Below are 21,228 nucleotides of genomic sequence, written 5' to 3'. Positions count from 1 at the left end.
AATTTTTGTCTTCTTCTAATGCCTCTTAAGGGGAAAGTAATCTAAAAGTAACTGAATGTAATCAGATTACGTTACAGAGTTTGGGTTGTCCAAAAGTTACGTTACTGTTTACAATTTTGTAACTAGTATCTAACGGATTACATTTAGAAAGTAACCTACACACACACACACACACACACACACACACCACACACACACACCACACACACACACACACACACACACACACACACACCACACACACACACACACACACACACACACACACACACCTGCCTCTCAATGTAATCCCCTGAATACCTGTGGCTCACTGGTGTAGGAGACAGACAGTGTGTTGCTATGGAGCAGAGCGGGGGAGGAGAGGGGTTTAAGAGGAGGGATGGGAGAGAAGAAGATAGGATTGGAGATAGATGAGAGGAGGGAGGGGGACGAGAAAAAATAGCGTTCTAGAGGATAGGAGAGGAAGGAAAGGAGAAGAGATAAGTAAAGAGAATAGGATAGGATAGGAGAAGTAGAGGAGGAGAGGATATAAAGGGGGGAGGAGGAGAGGATAGAAAGGGAGAGGAGAGCAGAGGGGAAGAAAGGAAAGAAGAGGAGGGATAGGAGAGAGGGGAGGAGAGGAGAGCAGAGGAAAGAGTGGAGAGGAGAGTAGGGGTAACAGAGGTAGAGCAGAGCAGATACCTGTATATCCTCTTTAGCGGGCTGATCTAAGTCAACCAAGCTGGGGTAAGCGGTGATCGCTCGCTGGCTGGCTGATTGACGGACTGACGGCTGCCTGATCTCAGATATTAAATCTCTGCTCCAGCATTATAATCACCTCAGCTCACAAAGAGCAACACCACGCACCGCACGCACGCACGCACGCACGCACGCACGCACGCACGCACGCACGCACGCACGCACGCACGCACGCACGCACGCACACACACACACACACACACACACCACACACACACACACACACACACACACACACACACACACACACACACACACACACACAACACACACACACACACACACACAGACTCATTGTATAGTCAGGACTCTCCACTGAGCACTTCTCCCCTCCCTGAAATGACATGATGTCACACTGAGCATCTGTATAGGAATAGGCCACATACAGGGCTACAGTTCAATCTAACAGTCTAGGGAAAATTTTTTTTTAAAATGATTGAGCAAATTGGAGTGATTTTGCTCTTTTCTCATAACTTTCTTGTTGAAGCTGTCTCTTGTCTTAATGCTTTAAAGTACAATTTCAAGCACTTTTTATAAAATCTGAAAAAAACATTTTGTGTGATGCATAATTTACTGCTGTTGAAATAATTGCTTGTGAGTGTGATAATTCCAGTGATTCTTTTGCAACATTCCTCCTCTTCACTGGATCTTCACACCAGATTAAACACCCTGGTGAAGAAGTGTGTGTGTGTGTGTGTGTGTGTGTGTGTGTGTGTGTGTGTGTGTGTGTGTGTGTGTGTGTGTGTGTGTGTGTGTGTGTGTTGGTGTTGTGTGTGTGTGGTGTGTGTGTGTGTGTGTGTGTGTGTGTGTGTGTGTTCTCCACTACCCTATAGTTAGAAGGAGATGACTGACTGGAGAGGAGAGAGAAAACATAAATGTACATGACTAATCTGAATCTCCTAGACCAGACTGCTCCAGAGCAGAAACATACTCATTATTTATATCTGGCTATGTCTCAATGGCACGCTATTTCCCTATATAGAGCACTACTTTTGACCAGACCCATAGGGGGATCTGTTTAAAGTAGTACACTATGCAGGGAATGGGGTGCTATTTGGACACAGTCAGAGCGATGACGTACCTTGTATGGCCTACTAATCTAATGTACACCCCTCATCTTGTTTTTCAGGCAGAAGTACAAAAACACGTCTCAAAGGTACGTCACATGGTATCTATCTATCTATCTCTCTCTCTCTCTCTTCTCTCTCTCTCTCTCTCTCTCTCTCTCTCTCTCTCTCTTCTCTCTCTCTCTCTCTCTCTCTCTCTCTCTCTCTCTCTCTCTCTCTCTCTCTCTCTCTTCTCTCTCTCTCTATATATATATATATATATACAGTGGGAGAAAAGTATTTGATACACGCCATTTTGCAAGTTTTCCACTTACAAACATGGAGAGGCTGTAATTTCTATCATGGTACACTTCAACTATGAAGACGGACAAAAAAAATCCAGAAAATCACATTGTATATTTTAAGTAATTTATTTGCAATTTTATTGCATGACATAAGTATTTGATACATCAGAAAAGCCAATCTTCGTAATATTTCCCAGGGTACAGAAAGCCTTTGCGCGAAACTCTTGATGGCAATTGCAGGGAGGACTTGCACATTAACCGCGCTCTCGTGGGCATGCGTTAGCTTGATGCGAGAATTGACACCAGGAATTATGCGAGCAGCGGTGCCAATCAGCGCAGTTATAGTCGCGCGCTGCCCTGCGCCTAACACAGATCTTTCTTCAGGCAAGAGCATGCACATATACACGGCTGTTCGGGCTGGAGATGCGGCGTAGGCGCATGAGCGGACCTGATGTACATACTCTCCAGCGTACGGCAAAGAAGATTCTCTCTGGACTGTGTGGGTGTCAGAGCGCTCTGATGAGGGCGCAGTGGCTAGGGCCAAAGCCATGCGCAGAGATGCCGTTGCGAAAGATGCTTCTACGTGAGCGGCAGCCCACTCCTTAGTTAGCCCTGCTCGCTGTGTGGTCTGTCGTGAGTGGCCGTGTTGGTCACTGCGGTGAAGACCAGCACGGAGAGCGCGCGAGATACTTCCCTGGTGTTAAGGCGAAAGAGAGGCGAAAAGGAGGATAATAGCTTATTGACAAGAGTTCTCGGCAGCATCGTACAAGTGGGCACCGCATCGCAATGTGCCCACTTGGCGCAATCCGAGTGGGCAGGCCAGTGAGTCCTCCCATTCGGCGAGAGGAAAAAGTCGAGTCCACAATAAAATGATATCACTTGAGGAAATTGAAGCATTCGTGCCCCAGCTGCGCGATGAAGACTGTCAGACCGAGTTTGTGGGCCCTGGTGGTCTAGTTAGAGCGCTGTGATCACTCGAAGTCTTGCTGACTCCGTTGCTGCTGCCGAACACAGACACCGAGTGAACGGAGGGCGCTGGAGTGGTACAGGTACGACAACACAGAACAAAAAGGCGGGTAAGTATGTGTGGTGAGCTCTCATCGGACGCCCCATTGAGCGTCATTCGTCCAGTTCCTCCGGCAGTAGATCATCCAGATGGTCAGTTGCAACTGTCAGAGCAGGCACCTGGAACAGTTGCGCGTGGGCGTCTGGAGCAGGATGGACTGTGCGCGTGCGGCGTTGCAGGATCCGTTGAATCCATACGGGCGTAGTCCGCTTGATGTACTAATGAGTTATTCTTTGCTGAGACTGTGGTCCCAGCTCTCTTCAGGGCTCATTGACCAGGTCCTGCGTGTGTTCTGGGCTGATAACTCACCTTCTCATGATCATTTGTGCCGCGCACGACCGCAAAGTCGGGTAGCTCGTGTGACATGGAATGCCCAGAGCGGAGGGTGATTGACCGTCATGACTGGTGAAGCATATAACAATATCCCGCGAATCTGTACAGTAGAATGGACAAAAGTTGCGACGGCCCAGCCCAGTCTGTGATTGGCCGCGTTCTCACACAAGCATCAGAGGATTGACCGTGATTTGCCTCCTGCTAAGGCCCAATTCCCAGCCTGAGTGGCATGTCTCCGCCACCAAACCATGGTTCCGCTCTCCACTCGACAACCCAGTGGTGCCTAGCTATACAGCTCGTGCGGCTCTTGACGCACAATTGTGGAGAGAGGGTTGCAGAGTCGTACTGCTGCCACCGCGTCTACCCCTTCGTGGTCTAGGCCTATACTACGTCGAGAGTAGTGGTAAGGAAATGGCCAACCGTGTCTTAAACTTTTGTTATTGACCAAATACTTATTTTCCACCATAATTTGCAAATAAATTCATTAAAAATCCTACAATGTGATTTTCTGGATTTTTTTCCCTCATTTTGTCTGTCATAGTTGAAGTGTACCTATGATGAAAATTACAGGCCTCTCTCATATGTTTAAGTGGGAGAACTTGCACAATTGGTGGCTGACTAAATACTTTTTTGCCCCACTGTGTATATGTATATATGTATGTATATACATATGTGTATGTATATGTAGTAGCTACCGAATGTCATTTTTGGTGAGTTTGGACATTTTACAATGAGAGCCACTGTGCAAGTTTTGATGCATGCTTGTCTGAAGGACTGTCTGTGTGGAGTCTTGAGTCGCTAGGGCAACGGGCCTGCCTGCTCTGATCTGAGAATAGGGGCAGACTGAGGGGCAGAGAACGGAGAGGAGAAAAAATGCAAGGAAATCAGGATAGATAGCAGTGGCAGCAGTACAGATAATGCATCCACAGTTAAAGGTTAAATAAAATAAAATCCAAATTGCTTCTCAAACACTGCCGAAAGCTAACACTATATGATGCCTTGTCTCCTTATTAATTTAGCCACTTACTTAGCTAACTAGCAAGTTAAACCATATACACAGCTTCCACTTTCTCCCATTGTGCTATTTACAAACAAATGTGACTGGCTCAACTTTTCTGGGGAACTATGGTAAGCTTCATAATGTAAAATAATGTGACAGGTGAAATGAAGAACGCAATCTGCTTCATCTCCTAACGTATTGTACAAGTTGACTGCAGATATGTACTTAAAAATAAGCTACAAATATTCACAAATCTATTGTAAAACTTATAAATAGTTTCAACAGTATTGACGATATTGAAAAACCATCCCGTGGCTGTTTCAAATACCAGGGCATAATGTATATACAGTATACCACCCACGCCTAGTGTATATAGCAGGGAGGGGCAACTGCCAGCCTGCAGCCCCCATTTTGAAGGCCCGGAGATCAATTTYCAAAACAAAGAAAAAATACATATATATTTTTTTGGGTGGGAGGAACTCAGTCGGGGTCTCAATTTACTGTTGAGAGTTAGAATATTCGAATACACACGGTGCAATTTCAAAATTTGGTTTTTCTCCTGTTATGTCAGTCACTGACAGTCACTCAATTACCCCATGTCAGCAAAAATGGTTTTATTGGTAAGTTATCTAAACTTGTAGTAATCATGGTCAAATTACCGACCGGGGGCCCACATTGATTTTGTTAGTCACTCTTACTCAGATATCATAAAAACCTGCCAACATTTCTCTCCACCTCATGGAAAAATTTGTAGAATTGCAGCAAACTTAACATTTTTATTTAAGTCCCATGAAAAAAATTATTGATTGCAGTAAATGCACTCTAAAACAAAAATGTTTCTCTCCACTGTCAAGAGGGGGGCCACTAAATTGTTTTGCTTGCAAGGTGTGGGTATGGATGTGGGTACGCAGACCTGCGAGCCACTGCGGCCCCTCATGATGAGTTCAGATTTTTTTGTGGCCCCCACACCCATCAAAGTTGCCTATCCCTGATCTACAGAATAAAACATGTAATGCTCTTGTTGAAGCTATACTGTATGTGGGTTTAAATACTATATTCATACTACACAGTACTGTGTTGGTTTAGAGCGTCTTGTTACATCCCTTTCATACTGTATGGTGGGGTCAGTAGCTCTCACAGAGAGCACATTCAGAGACTGTTAAGTTGGATCAATTGGCCTTCACACACACACAAGCACAAACGCACGCACACACACATGCACACACACACAAACACACAGGGAGACACGCACACACATAAATGCGCACGCACGCACACACACATATTCACACATACTGCACTATGCAGTCTACTGTTGAAAGCTTGCATTCATGCAACATGCTCACACGTAGGTGCTCTTCCACAATGACCCTTGTTGGAAAGAGTCAGGCCCTCAGCACAGGTTTTGCCTGTCTGTCTGTCTGTCTGTCTGTCTGTCTGTCTGTCTGTCTGTCTGTCTGTCTGTCTGTCTGTCTGTCTGTCTGTCTGTCTCTAAGGGTGGGTGTGGATTGTGAAGTGTGTAGAAATATAATGATACAGAACTCTCGCATTAGTATTTTAACGCAGTATGTATACCAGATGTTGTTATTACTGTTTGTTATACTATACTGTATTCAAACACTGTATAACACATCTGCCATGCTGATCCTCAATAAGGCCCAAAAATTGTCAAAGACTCCAGCCACCCTAGTTATAGACTGTTCTCTCTGCTACCGCACGGCAAGCGGTACCGGAGCGCCGTGTCTTAGGTCCAAAAGGCTTCTTAACAGCTTCTACCCTCAAGGCATAAGACTCCAAGAACAGGTAATCAAAATGGCTACCCGGACTAATTCTATTGACCCCCCCATCCACCCACACCATTTCAACACTGCTGCTACTCTGTTCATTATCTATATATTATCTATGTATTATTATCATAGTCACTTTTAACTCTACCTACATGTACATATTACCTCAACTAACCTGTGCCCCAGCACATTGAGTCTGTACCAGTTCCCCCTGTATATAGCCTTGCTACCTTTTTATTTTACTGTTGCTCTTTAATTATTAGTTATTTTATATTTTCTTTTTTTCTTTTTTTTTTTTTTTTAAACTTCAGTTTATTTTTAGTTAATGCTTTCTTTACACTTATTTTTTTTTTAACTGCATTGTTGGTTATGGGCTTGTAAGTAAGCATTTCACTGTTATGTCTACACCTGTTGTATTCGGTGCATGTGACAAATAAAATGTATTTTGATTCAACAGAACTGTTACATCGTCTCAGGAAGGTTACATCGTCTCAGGAACCCAGAACAAAAATCTTGCGTAATTGCGTCAGATGCTCGATTAAGTCCTAGGAGGAGATAACGAGACTAGCAAGGTCTCCACCGCCCTAAATGGAAACTCTGAGACAAATCATTGGACAAATGTCCTCTCCCCTTCCAAAATTCGAAAGATGCGAACACCTGTAAAATTGTTATTTGTTACGAAAAAAAYCTGTGCACCGGAACAAAGTTCCTTGTTAGTCGTCGCATCCCACAGTCTGTTGACAGACGCTGCGATACCATCCTATATTACGTGTGTTTGTCCACAAAAGATTAGACTAGAGGGTACAATATTTGGCCACTGAGTCAGAGAGCAGTCTGTTATTAAGGGAGTTGTGAACTGTGTAGTTGCGCCGATCGCATGGAGTTATTGTCCATTCTCTGTGGTTGATGAACCAAACAATTTTTAGGAATCTTCATGAATAGATAATGTTAGTTAGTGGTTTTGATTGTAGCAATAGACTTTAAAATATTGACTCCTGGGTGAGTCATTTCAACTGGCCCATAGAGTTCTCTCTCCACTAGAGGTACCCATTGAACTATCCCACTAAATCCACTCAATGTGACATCAACAGGGGATACTGTACAGCAACAGGAGATACTATACAGTATGTTGAAAATGTTCAAAAATGTAATCGATCAATTGCAATTAAATCCCAACATTCTGGACTGCTGTTCAAATGTAGCTTTGAGGGTGCCATAGCTCAAATGTATTTACTAAATGTGTTTCTAGTTTAAGTGGCCATAATTTTACTGAAGCTCTATATACTGTTATAGTGTAAAAGCTTTCGATAAGGSATCAATGACATGAGCAGAGCAGATATGAGGCAAGCTGTGACTCTAATAGCCAACTGTCAGTCAAGCTGTCTCAGTAAAAGCGTGAAGACATGATGTATTCATAGTACATGTACATGCAGCTTGTCTTCAGAGTGAGCAGAGGCCAGATTGGTCACTCTACAAAAAGAGTGCCTTTTGCATCCCTTTGATATTTTAAGTAGACATTTTGCACCAATATTGCATTTTAAAAGTCTTTTTTCATATGAATAAAGACTTGCTAAAGTGCCAAAATTCAGCATTTTGACATCAACCTTGTGTCATTTCTACAAGTTTCATCATTATTGTTAAGCCCAAGTTATTTTTTTGCTTTGACAAAGTCATTTCTGAAGATTAATATTTATTTAATGTGATTAGTGATTAATTTACATCTGTCCCTCATTTTAAGGTCAATCCTGTTACGTAAACTGAACTCTAAAATAAAAATAAACATTGAACATCTGATAGTCAAAAATCATAGTGTAAAAGCAGGTGAGCTGGTTATACTCTTTGACCATTTTCTAGTGTTTAGTGTTGGAAAACTGAGCGGGTCAAGCATAACACATCAACCCTGTTACCCAAAGATAGACAGGCTACAACTGTTTTAACAATCAAATGTGTTTGTGAAGCTTGCGTTCAAGTGCCACTCCCTGTAGCCAAGCTTCCATTCCCCCCTGTCACAAGGGGATTTATGGCTGATGTAGCCCTTTCCTGCTGTCAATGACCAAAAGTGCTCTCTTTTGGTCATTGACTGCATATGAGTCTCAGCTGTGCCTCTGACAGTCAACCGTCGGTCAAGCTGTCTCAGTAAAAACGTGAAGAGATGATGTATCCATAGTACATGCAGCTTGTCTACAGTGAGCAGAGGATAGGGCAGGAGGCTATAAACTACTTTCATGTTTGTATTCCTGGCTTTGACTCTTCTCTTCTCCGTCTATAGCTATTGTGTGTTCACGCACAGTATGTATGATCAGTAGGTACTGTACGTCTCTGTGTGCACTGAACCCTTTCCCTGAACCCTCTCTATCTCATCTATTCTGTTGTGTGAATGTATGCTCAGTAGCTCCTTGAACCCTTTCCACCCAAATCTAAACCCCATGTTGTGTGTGTGTGTACTTGATTATACTGTGACTCCAATCCAGTTTTAACCTTCTATTGTGCACATATGTGAAGTATGTTCAGTAAGTCTACGTCCCTGACCCAGCAGCAGCAGATTGGTTAGTTGATTCACTGTGCTGTGGTGTTTCCTGGCAACCAGCTGTTCTCTCCTTTCTATTTTCCCCCCTTTTCATACTCTCCAATGATAGGCAGCTGTTAATGGACAGCCAATCATTGTGAAGTGTAGCCAATCTATTCAGGAATGTGGCCTTCATAATAACAATTGAAGGTACTGCAGATGTTGATCTCGATGGTTGGTTTAACTATAATGTTGAATTGGTTTCTGATAGAGGTGATATCTTTGAACAACTTCGCATCTTCTCAAACTCTGTTCTAGTGTTGGGCGACGTTCAGATTTCCATACCTTCATAGCGTGCCTGTGCCATCCCGTGGTATACAGCATTACCGGTACTGCGCACAAGGGGCCTTTTTCTTTTTACGTAAAAAAGGCAAAAAAACATCACTTACCAGAATTCTAACAAGTACTAAAGAATCCCCATAGCTGATGCTAGATAAATGCGAACGAGCGCATGCAAACATTTACTAGTAAGACAGACAACCCAGCTCATGCAAGTATCTTAAAATGCATTTTGCGGCATACATAAAACAAATACTAGACAGCAGTGATCTTAATMCAGGAGGAGATTGTCTGTGCTGCTGTTAGCGACCAAGAAGCTTGATCTTTCAAGCTAACTTTAGCCACTTAGCTAGCTAACATTAGCAAGTTAGCAAAACCCAGCTGGACATAAATTATGGCACACCTTACATAGTTAGTTAATTTAATAGTTATAAGATATATAACTGGCTAACATTACTAGTGAATTTCATGCAATGTAACTTGATCACCTCACTTAAATTACGCTGCAGGAGTGACTCAGCTCACAAATCTCCAGTTTTGTTCGTTGTGCTTCTTTGTAAAAAACACACGTGACTGGCTCAAACAACTGTTTTGGGAAGCTAGTACCGGTAAACTTCATCATGAAAATAATCTAAGAGGTGAAATTATGAACGTAATCTGCTTTATCTATTGTCGGTGCACAAGTTGACTGCAGGTATTTTTTTTAAACTACAAATATTCACATTTATAAAAAACCTATATTGACGGTATTGGAAAATCATAAAGGTTTTTTCAAAATACCCCGGGATATAATATATACTGTACGGTATACCTCCCAACCCTACTCTATACACATACACTATGTGGTTGGCAGGTTGCCACACCAGTGAAAATAAGTCAGTGTCCTAATGTATATGGACAGAGACAATCAGCCTGTTGATATAGGGGATGTATAGGACCCTTGTTTAACCATAACTACAAGAATGTCTGAACAATAAAAGGCAATCACTAGTGAATATCCTGTCCTTGTTTTTGTGTCACTCTTATTCTTTGTTTATAATCCCCTGATGTTGACTGTCTATTCTAAACAGAACTGCCTGTCTGCTCCTCTCTCGTCTCCTCTTGATTAGATCAGACCCTGCAGCACCATGCTTCCTTAGAACCAATTCTGCCACAGAATGAAAGTGTTGCAATGCAATTACCAATTCCAATTCCTCTACGTTCAATCTGTGTCACGTACAGTACCTCAGGCTCCCTCTGATTTCAGTTAACAACCAAGCATCGAGATTTAGTTTCATGTTTTTAAATAGCTATCTGTTTGTCAGGTTATTACCTTTCCATAGACATTTGCTTAACATGTGTGGTGTTTTTGTTGGATATATAGACGGGTTAGCTGATAACGGCACGAAAACGATGCGTGTGCTTCAATGCGGCAGAAGTCTGTGTGTGTTGTGATTCTGGATGGACAGATAGCTAGCAACAATGACAAGATGCTGCCATGGGGAAATCGTAAGTGGCTCGTTTCAGCTAGTTTTATCTTGTTCTTGATACCATGTCTTGTTTTGAGGTGTTTTGACTGATGTCACGTCTAGGCTAATATGGCAACAACATTTTTTTTTTTTWAATATGGTATACATGTTGTCAACAATCTAAGCCAACCTTGTCTGTTTTGCCCCATAGTTGCGCACCCATTGGTTTTGTTGCTAAACAACCAAACCGCCTATACAGTTAATTGAACCCATTTTGATCTAATGGAGAGACAACGCATTACAATTTGTTGTTACTATAGCAGCATGTGACGTGTCATCTATGGGACATCGTAGTAGTCTGTGGCTTGAGGTTGATGCATAGTGCTCTGGAGTAGATCAATTAAGCATACACAARTTCTGGATGAGAGCACTTTCATTGTGGAGATTCACTCTACAGTTATTAATTGTTCAACACACACTGAGTCCAGGAAAGACAGGCTGCGTGTGTAAAGCTAGTACAAGACTTTACAGTTGAAAGTGTTACTCCACTTCACATACTGCCATACTGAAAATCCTCATAGCACCACAGGGCTAACAGAGCTATCACAATCACATGCTAACAGCAGAATTGGGGCGACAGGTAGTCTAGCGGTGAGAGCGTTGKGCCAGTAACCAAAAGGTTGTTGGTTCAATTACCAAAGCCGACAAGGTGAAAAATTGGTTGATGTGCCATTGAGCAAGGCACTTAATCCTAATTTACTCCAGGGGTGCTGTACTACTATGTCTGGCCCTGTAAAACAACATATTTCACTGCAGCTATCTGGTGTTTGTTTTTTCATGGGGGGGGGGGGGTTCTGGTGCCCTTTTGCCTTTTTTCTGCCTCTGCCTTTCTGCCTTTTTTCCATGACACAGATTGAAATACGGTGAGAGCTAAATGCAGAGCTACTGAGTAGTGCACCGTTTCCTTTCACTCTTGTCAGGSCAAGGAGAGGAACACCAGACCAGCCAACATACCTGGGTTTAAAGACTATTTGAAATAATTTCAAATATTGTGTCTGTGTTCGATTGAGCTTGCCTGACTTAATGGACTAATACAATAGTCCTAAAATGACAAACTGGCACTCCAGGCAAGGTAGCGCAAATGCTTTAAGTATTTGAAATATTTTGAAAGGTATTTGAACCCAGGTCTGGCAGAAAGTCAACAGATATAGAAGAAAAGTAACCTGCTCTGCACTGACTGTGGGCTCTGGGCCCTGTCTGTCTGTCAGATACAGGGAGCAAAGAAATGACTAAAGGTGTTGCACACACGCACGCACAGATAAACACACACACACACAGTTGGATTTAGGAATAATTCAGCTCTACTAGACCGATAGTTAGGAATAGGCCCGATGCACCTGTAGTGGAAACACAGTAAAGGAATATTTCACTAGGGTCCTTAGAAGCACATGATCAATGGCTTGACATGCTTTTATTACTTACTGGAGTGGATGTTATTGGACATTATATTCTATAATTTGTTTGAAAGCTAATGACTGATTGTGCCTCAGAGTCCTTAGTGTCTTGTAACAAATGAAACGTAGCAAGCAGGCCAGCATGCACACAATATTTGGGTGACTCCTCACTCGTATGATAGTTATTTAGTTTAGTGTGCCCCTATCCTGCAGTAAATGACCAAAATGGCCCTTTTTGTCTCATGGGTAGAATGTTATTAATATTTTTCAGAATAAAGATTGTTTWWWAAAAAAACAGACAAAAATCCAGTTTTGTTATAGTTCAGTCTTCTGTGATGTATATAAAGTGTAATATTGGGATGCAAACTCAAAATTGAATACATTTCAACTCTATATCTGACATGGTACAGTTGTCTTTTTTTGGACAGGTTTTCAAAAAATATCAAGAAAGCTGTAATTTGGGATTTATTTGGATCCTCAAACAAGCCCTAAAGGATATGTTTTGCGCTTAAGAATGGGAGAATGGAAAAAGCATGGTAAAGCAATCCATAATGGCATCCAAATATAGCCCTGTATTCCATAAACCACAGCCAACACCAATATTGGGCTGGCTCAGGCCCAATGCTGACCAGTGACTGAGATTCTACTTGGTTATGGGTTGCTAACATCAGTAATATTATAATGACATTTAATATAAAGAAATACATAATTATAATATATGCAATTTAGCAGACGCTTTTATCCAAAGTGACTTACAGTCATGCATGCATTCATTTTTATGTATGGGTGTCCCCAGCGGGAATCGTTGCAAGTGCCATGCTCTACCGACTGTGCCACTTTTGTTTTACGTCCTGAACATACCCAGTACCCAAGGTTTACTATTGATTTGGCTCTGACTGGTAGGGTACCCTATTTACAGCTACTCTAGTTGTTTGTTGGTTTGTCTTCTTCTGTTCATAAGATTAATTCTAAACTCTCAGGTGAAACACATCTGAGCTGAGGTGAACCTTCAAGGTAAACCCTTTACAGTCATGATACTGTTTGTAGCGCCCTTTCAACATTACTTTGACTTCAACCTCTTCACCCTCTTTATGTTGTCTCTCCACACTGTATTGTATTTCACCTCTGTCACAGTTAAAAAAAAAAATATTTCACCTTTATTTAACCAGGTAAGCTAGTTGAGAACAAGTTCTCATTTACAACTGCGACCTGGCCAAGATAAAGCATAGCAGTGTGAACAGACAACAACACAGAGTTACACATGGAGTAAACAATAAACAAGTCAATAACACAGTAGGGGGAAAAAATGAGTCTATATACATTGTGTGCAAAAGGCATGAGGAGGTAGGCAATAAATAGGCCATAGGAGCGAATAATTACAATTTAGCAGATTAACACTGGAGTGATAAATCATCAGATGATCATGTGCAAGTAGAGATACTGGTGTGCAAAAGAGCAGAAAAGTAAATAAATAAAAACAGTAAGGGGATGAGGTAGGTAAATTGGGTGGGCTGTTTACAGATGGACTATGTACAGTGAACTAGATAAGTGTAGAACATTGTTATAATAGCAAAATTGTGTCTTCAACATAATATTACAGCTTAAATAGTGAACATTTATGGAGAGTTTCACTGCTTTCAGAACCAATCATGTTTAGCTTTTCAAGTTTAGAAGAGTTGCGTAAGTCATTGTGGTGCCAGTACATATTTTCCACTCTTTGATGTCAAGCGCTGAAGTGAGTTTCTTAGTTCCTTCCCTCCCAGACAACAGGCAGTTGTGTTGAAAGACCCAAAGCAACCTAACCCAATGCCATTTCAAAGGAACAATAGTCTCTCATGGCAGACTGTTAACATGTAAAATCAAATAGCTAGCTAGCTAGGGCATGCAAAGTTTGATTCTGCATTCCAAGATTATGTGAACACTTGTTGCATCTTGTTAAGTTTTGTCACGTGATATCGTGTCAGGTCAGGTATAGCCTGGAATATGTTCTGTCTGTTACAGCTTGATATAACCTGCGAAATAGTGTCAGTTGTTGCGACTATTAGGCCTATTAGAGTAGTACAGTATCTCTCTCTAACATCTGCCTCCTTTTTTTTGAAACAGCTTTCCTCTTCCCCCTGCTTTCATCAAGTGTTTCCTCATGCTGAAGACATGATTAGATCCAAGCTGACAGGAAAATGGCTTGGTAGTGCTTGAATAGCAGGGTCGGGGAGTAACGGATTACATGTAATCTGTTACATGTAAGGGATTACAAAAAACGGTAACTCTAATTCGTTACGTTACCAGCAAAAATATTGTAATCAGATTACAGATACTTTTGTAAAACTAGATTACTTCAAGGATTACATTTAAATTCAGAAAGGATGTTTGCAAAAAAAATCTTTGACAATTCTCTGTTGTCTCAATGACATTCAAATCAGCTTTGAAAAAAGGTGCAAGTTTAAGATTGTTCCACCTGAGCAAGTCTGACCACAAGACAGAGACCACTATAATGACACACGAAAAGTGTTTGATGGACCGCAGGAAAAGAGCAGGAATAGGCTTTTGTAGGCTACAGTCCAAGATATATCTTCCAATGGTGGGACTGCTGTCAGCATCCAAGGATTATCCAATTTGAATCTACGCTTGGAAGTAAGGATGACAGAAGTGGTGTAGTCTACGGTTATACGGATATAACTTATTATTGATATCTACATAGCGCATTTATGTGAATCACGCTGCTGCTCTCTCATTTGGCTATTTACGCCTTACAGATTGTGGTTGTCGTGGATGGCAGTTCACAAATCTAAAATGTGTATTTGAACCCAATAATGGTTGAATTCAAGAAGTTTAAGTTGCCTATCAATCATTGTTTTTGAAACCAGTGGACAGCCAGTGAAAATATGCTCTTGCAACCGCTGCATAGTGCGGATCCCAGCCTATGGAATAAAAGTGTGGCTTTTATATTTCTCAATCTAATTCATGCTGATACAAAATATATATCTATAGGTCTAATGTACACATGCTCAAACTTGCACACTTTTGATAGGCTTTAAGGGGCAATCTGTAGTTGCTACATCCATTTTTGGACGTATAAATGATATTTATATACAGTTGAAGTYGGAAGTTTACATACACCTTAGCCAAATAGATTTAAACTCAGTTTTTCACAATTGCTGACATTTAATCCTAGTATAAATTCCCAGTCTTAGGTCAGTTAGGATCAACACTTTATTTTAAGAATGTGAAATGTCAGAATAATAGTAGAGAGAATGATTTATTTCAGCTTAAATTTCTTTCATCACATTCCCAGTGGGTCAGAAGTTAACATACACTGAATTAGTATTTGGTAGCATCGCCTTTAAATTGTTTAACTAGCGTCCCCCTTTTTCCTCCAAACATAACGATGGTCATTATGGCCAAACAGTTCTATTTTTATTTCATCGGACCAGAGGACATTTCTCCAAAAGGTACGATCTTTGTCCCCATGTGCAGTTGCAAACCGTAGTCTGGCTTTTTTATGGCGGTTTTGGAGCAGTGGCTTCTTCCTTGCTGAGTGGCCTTTCAGGTTATGTCGATATAGGACTCGTTTTACTGTGGATATAGATACTTTGTGCCTGTTTCCTCCAGCATATTCACAAGGTCCTTTACTGTTGTTCTGGGATTGATTTGCACTTTTCGCACCAAAGTACGTTCATCTCTAGGAGACAGAACACGTCTCCTTCCTGAGCGGTATGATGGCTGCGTGGTCCCATGGTGTTTATACTTGCGTACTATTGTTTGTACAGATGAACGTGGTACCTTCAGGCATTTGGAAATTGCTCCCAAGGATGAACCAGACTTGTGGAGGTCCACATTTTTTTTATGAGGTCTTGGCTAATTTCTTTTGATTCTCACATGATGTCAACCAAAGAGGCACTGAGTTTGAAGGTAGTCCTTGAAATACATCCACAGGTACACCTCCAATTGACTCAAATGATGTTAATTAGCCCATCAGAAGCTTCTAAAGCCATGAGATCATTTTCTGGAATTTTCCAAGCTGTTTAAAGGCACTGTAAACTTTATGTATGTAAACTTCTGACCCACTGGAATTGTGATACAGTGACTTATAAGTGAAATAATCTGTCTGTAAACAATTGTTGGAAAAATTACTTGTGTCATGCACAAAGTAGATGTCCTAACCGACTTGGCAAAACTATAGTTTGTTAACAATACATTTGAGAAATGGTTGAAAAAGGAGTTTTAATGACTCCAACCTAAGTGTATGTAAACTTCCTACTTCAACTGTAAAAGTTTGGACACAGCTACTCATTCAAGGGTTTTTCTTTATTTTTACTATTTTCTACATTGTAGAATAATAGTGAAGACATGAAAACTATGAAATAACACATATGGAATGATGTAGTAACCAAAAAAGTGTTAAACAAATCAAAACATATTTTATATTTGAGATTATTCAAAGTAGCCACCCTTTGCCTTGATGACAGCTTTGCACACTCTTGGCATTCTCTCAACCAGCTTCATGAGGTAGTCACCTGGAATGCATTTCTATTAACAGGTGTGCCTTGTTGAATGTTAATTTCTGGAATTTCTTTCATTCTTAATGCATTTGAGCCAAACAGTTGTGTTGTGACAATTTAGTATACAGAAGATAGCCCTATTTGGTAAAAGACCAAGCCCATATTATGGCAAGAACAGCTCAAATAAGCAAAGAGAAATCGACAGTCTATCATTGAAGACATGAAGGTCAGGCAATGCAGAACATTTCAAGAACTTTGAATGTTTCTTCAAGTACAGTTGCAAAAACCATCAAGCACTGTGATGAAACTGGGTCTCATGAGGACCGCCACAGGAAAGGAAGACCCAGAGTTACCTCTGCTGCAGAGGATAAATTCATTCGAGTTAACTGCACCTCAGATTGCAKCCCAAATAAATGCTTCACAGAGTTCAAGTAAGACACATCTCAACATCAACTGTTCAGAGAAGACTGCGTGAATCAGGCCTTCATGGTCGAATTGCTGCCAAGAAACCACTACTAAAGGACACCAATAAGAAGGAGAGACTTGCTTGTGCCAAGAAACATGAGCAATGAACATTAGACCGGTGGAAATCTGGTCTGATGAGTCCAAATTGGAGATTTTCGTTTCCAACCGCTGTGTCTTTGTGAGATGCAGAGTAGGTAAATGGATGATCTCCACATGTGTGGTTCCCACCGTGAAGCATGGAAGAGGAGGTGTGGGGGTGCTTTGCTGGTGACACTGTTAATGATTTACTTAGAATTCGAAGCACACTTAACCAGCATGGCTACCACAGGATTCTACAGCGATACGCCATCCCATCTGGTTTGCGCTTAGTGGGACTATCATTTGTTTTTCAACAGGACAATGACCCAACACACATCCAGGCTGTGTTAGGGCTATAAGACCAAGAAGGAGGGTGATGGTGCTGCATCAGATGACCTGGCCTCCACAATCACCCAACCTCAACCCAAATGATAAGGTTTGGAATGAGTTGGACCGCAGAGTGAAGACAAAGCAGCCAACAAGTGTTCAACATATGTGGGAACTCCTTCAAGACTGTTGGAGAAGCATTCCAGGTGAAGCTGGTTGAGAGAATGCCAAGAGTGTGCAAAGCTGTCATCAAGGCAAAGGGGGTATACTTCGAAGAATCAAAAATATTTTTGGGTTACCATATCATTTCATAGGTGTTATTTCATAGTTTTGAGGTCTTCACTATTATTCTACAATGTAGAAAATAGTAAAAATAAAGAAAAACCTTGAATGAGTAGGTATGTCCAAACTTTTGACTGGTACTGTATATCCATTGTTTCTTGAGAACCAACCATGAGAACCAAACATATAAGCTTGTTTTTCTCCAATGTTTGTAAATATTATAAATGTAAACTTACACTGTATAGCCTCATAACATGGTTAAAACAATAATTCTGAGAGTGGTTACATTTCTCCGGGCCCATCCCTCATCTTTTTACCAAAACAGGGGCAGGGAGCCGTTTTGTTATTGTTTCATTTGTGGATTTGCCCTTTAAACAGCTGCATATTATCAAGACATCAAAGCGTGACCAACAAAAAGGTAAACCATAGGCATTTAGCAAATGCAGGTTATGGCATACATTTTTCACATGTAAATTGCACTTTTCAGTGAATAGTACTATACTTTATGCTACTTCAGTGCTCAAAGCATGCCATTCCATGAGCGCAGCATTTATTTTTCATCTCGAATCAACGAGCCCAATCAGTCCTCCATGACAACAAAATCCTAAACAACAGAGTAGGGCTGGCTAATAAGTCCTTAGTTTTGGGGTTATGCTCAGGTAAAACWATTTGACAAATTTATACTTCCATATTTAATTGTATTATTATATGTAGTAGAAAGCAATTGGTTAGAAGAAGCCAACATAACCAACCTATAAAGTAAAATGTAACATCCATGTATGGCCATTTATGTATTTTTGTCTTCTTCTAATGCCTCTTAAGGGGAAAGTAATCTAAAAGTAACAGAATGTAATCAGATTACGTTACTGAGTTTGGGTATTCCAAAAGTTACGTTACTGATTTACAATTTTGGACAGGTAACTGTTTTAAAGCGCACCCACTCATTAGAACACCTCGATATGTGTGGGAAATATTGTTGATTTACCGACTGATGAATTGTGACAAAATACGTGTTGTTTATGGCCGTGTTGTTTTCAATTTGTAGTGTAAAGTTGATTCACTTGAATGACTTACATTTTTGGGCATAATCATTTTGGTTTGGCAAGCTAATTTCGAATAGAGTCAAAATAATATAATCAATCAGTATTTGAGTGACAGACTAGTTGGAACTTGTCTGATTTTGTGCACTACAATGTATTTGTCAATGAGGGTATTTTCCTGAAGTTGAGACTTCTTGTTGGACTGTTGCTTGCTTTTACCCCAAAACCCACATTTCTCTCTGTGTGTGTGTGTGTGTGTGTGTGTGTGTGTGATGGGTGTGTTGTGTGTGTGTGTGTGTGTGGTGGTGGGTGTGGGTGTGTGTGTGTGTGTGTGTGTGTGTGTGTGTGTGTGTGTGTGTGTGTGTGTGTGTGTGTGTGTGTGTGTGTGTGTGTGTGTGTGTGTGTGTGTGTGTGTGTGTGTGTGTCAGGGTGTTGTCTTCCATCAGATGATAGTGTTGAGTGTTTGTTTCCACCTCCAGGAGGAATGGCATCCAGAGTCCCAAATGGCACCATATTCCCTATAGTGCACTACATTTGACCTGGGACCATAGGGCTTTGATCAAATGATTGCACTATGTAGGGAATAGGGTGCCATTTGGAAACATCCCCACTGTTGGTGATGTTTATCATCAGTTTCCCAGCTGGGTTGGGGTGAGAAAGTGTGCCTCAACTCACATACAGTAAGTTAAAACAACCATATCTTCTGTTGATAAAGCACCGCAGGGGCTCCCCCGCTCTGTGGTCCCCCCTACACACACAACATACATACGGACACACACACTCCCAAATCCCTTACTCTACTCTACGCTACTTTCCTCTACTGTACTTTACGCTACTTTACTATACTTTACGCTACTTTACTTTACGCTACTTTACTGTACTGTACTTTACGCTACTTTACTCTACTGTACTCTACACTACTTTATCTACTGTACTTTACACTACTCTACTTACGTGCTCTGCATTGCACCATCCACACATCATCCTGGCAAAATAAAAGATATGTGATTTAATGAACACGACTCTTGATGTTTAGCCAGCCCCTCTGACCAGCCTCTATCCATCTTCATTAATTTCTATACAGAACATTTGCTTAACAACTTGTTTAAAAAATCTGCTCACACGGGACGCCTTGAAGTAGAGGCAGCAGACCCCAAAACATTCTGTAGTTGATGAAGTTCGGTGATAAGGGGGCTGCTGCAGGGTTCTAAATCTCTCGATGGACAGGAGAGATTGTTGTGCTCACATACACACACACACACACCACACACACACACACACCACACACACCACACACCCACACACCCACACCCACACCCACACACCCCACACACACACACACACACCACACACACACACACACACACACACACACACACACACACACACACACACACACACACACACACACACACACACACACACACACACAGGAGTCCAGAGGTATCTGTTTGGGATTGATTGTGGTTGTTTTGGGTACTTTGGGGTTATTTTGGATACTTTTGGGTTCTTTTGATGACCTGTTTGTGGTTGTTTGGGATTGTTCCCCTGGCTCTCTCCTCTTCTCTGTCTGAGACTAGGAGAGCAACACTGTGATGTGTCCTCTATGGCCTTTCTCATTGGTCTGTTAGAGAGAGCATAGAAAGGGAGTAGAGAAAGGGAAAGAGAGAGGAGAGCGAGAGAGAGGGAGAGGGCAGGACCATGGACTAGGGGGACTAGCAGGGACCAGGCAGGACCAGTTGTCTCAGAGCAGCACAGTGCAACGTGAGGAGAGGAGCAGCTGGGGACAGCCCAGCCTCACACAGAGCTCCCTGCTCCTATCCCCAACCCAGCCCAGCCTGGGCTCACACTTTAAATGGAAGAGTATGTCACGATCAAGAGGAAGCTTCTCCACAGACCCGTCTTCAGGTAAGACAGAAAGAGCAACTGTCCGTCCCCAGGAAACTACTACTAATAGGTCACTCTACCTACTGTACCTGCCTCTCTTCTGCTTCTCTTTCCTGTGCTGCTCTTGTTGAGGGTGAAGGATCATATCAATCTACAAGTGTGGTCGGTCTACCTACCTGCCTCTCTCCCTATCCTGCCTGTCTTCTCTGTCTTGCTCCTGCTCCTGCTCCTGTGGAGTGTGAAGGATCATATTAAAGGCTGTTTCACCTGCCTACTCTTTCTGCCTGATGATCCGGACTGTGTCAGTTCCGTTGGTATAACTACACTAGCTATGTTGTTGCAGTAATCATAGTCCTATCTCATGGCTGGATTATAATTCCCAGAGCTCTCTCTCACTGTTATAGCACACTCTCCAATATCTGTGTGTGTGTGTGTGTGTGTGTGTTCTAAGGAGTAGGAAGTGGAGTGTACTAACTACTCCTGTCTGTCTCTGTTGTGGTTCGACGGTCATTAAAAGCAGAACATTGTGGCATGGTTCATTGGCCCTGACGGTTATTAGACGCAGGTTGCTAATAGCTTCTTAGCATGTAAAACAGGAGGGAGGGAGGGAGGGAGGGAGGAAAGGAGG

General features: G+C 41.8%; 1 protein-coding gene across 1 annotated transcript in view; it reads left to right on the top strand.

Annotated features, from left to right (window-relative positions):
• Positions 1–21,228, top strand: part of pde1a (phosphodiesterase 1A, calmodulin-dependent) — a 59,411-nt gene that overhangs the window by 8,346 nt on the left and 29,837 nt on the right. Inside the window, 1 exon segment of the mRNA XM_024147626.2 lies at positions 1,868–1,894. Coding sequence (XP_024003394.1) covers positions 1,868–1,894 — 27 coding nt within the window.

This window comes from Salvelinus sp. IW2-2015, linkage group LG2, assembly GCF_002910315.2.
Source record: "Salvelinus sp. IW2-2015 linkage group LG2, ASM291031v2, whole genome shotgun sequence".
In the NCBI taxonomy this organism is placed as follows: Eukaryota; Metazoa; Chordata; class Actinopteri; order Salmoniformes; family Salmonidae; genus Salvelinus; species Salvelinus sp. IW2-2015.
Note: the sequence above shows the minus strand (reverse complement) of the source record. Positions and strands in the feature narration are given on the sequence as shown.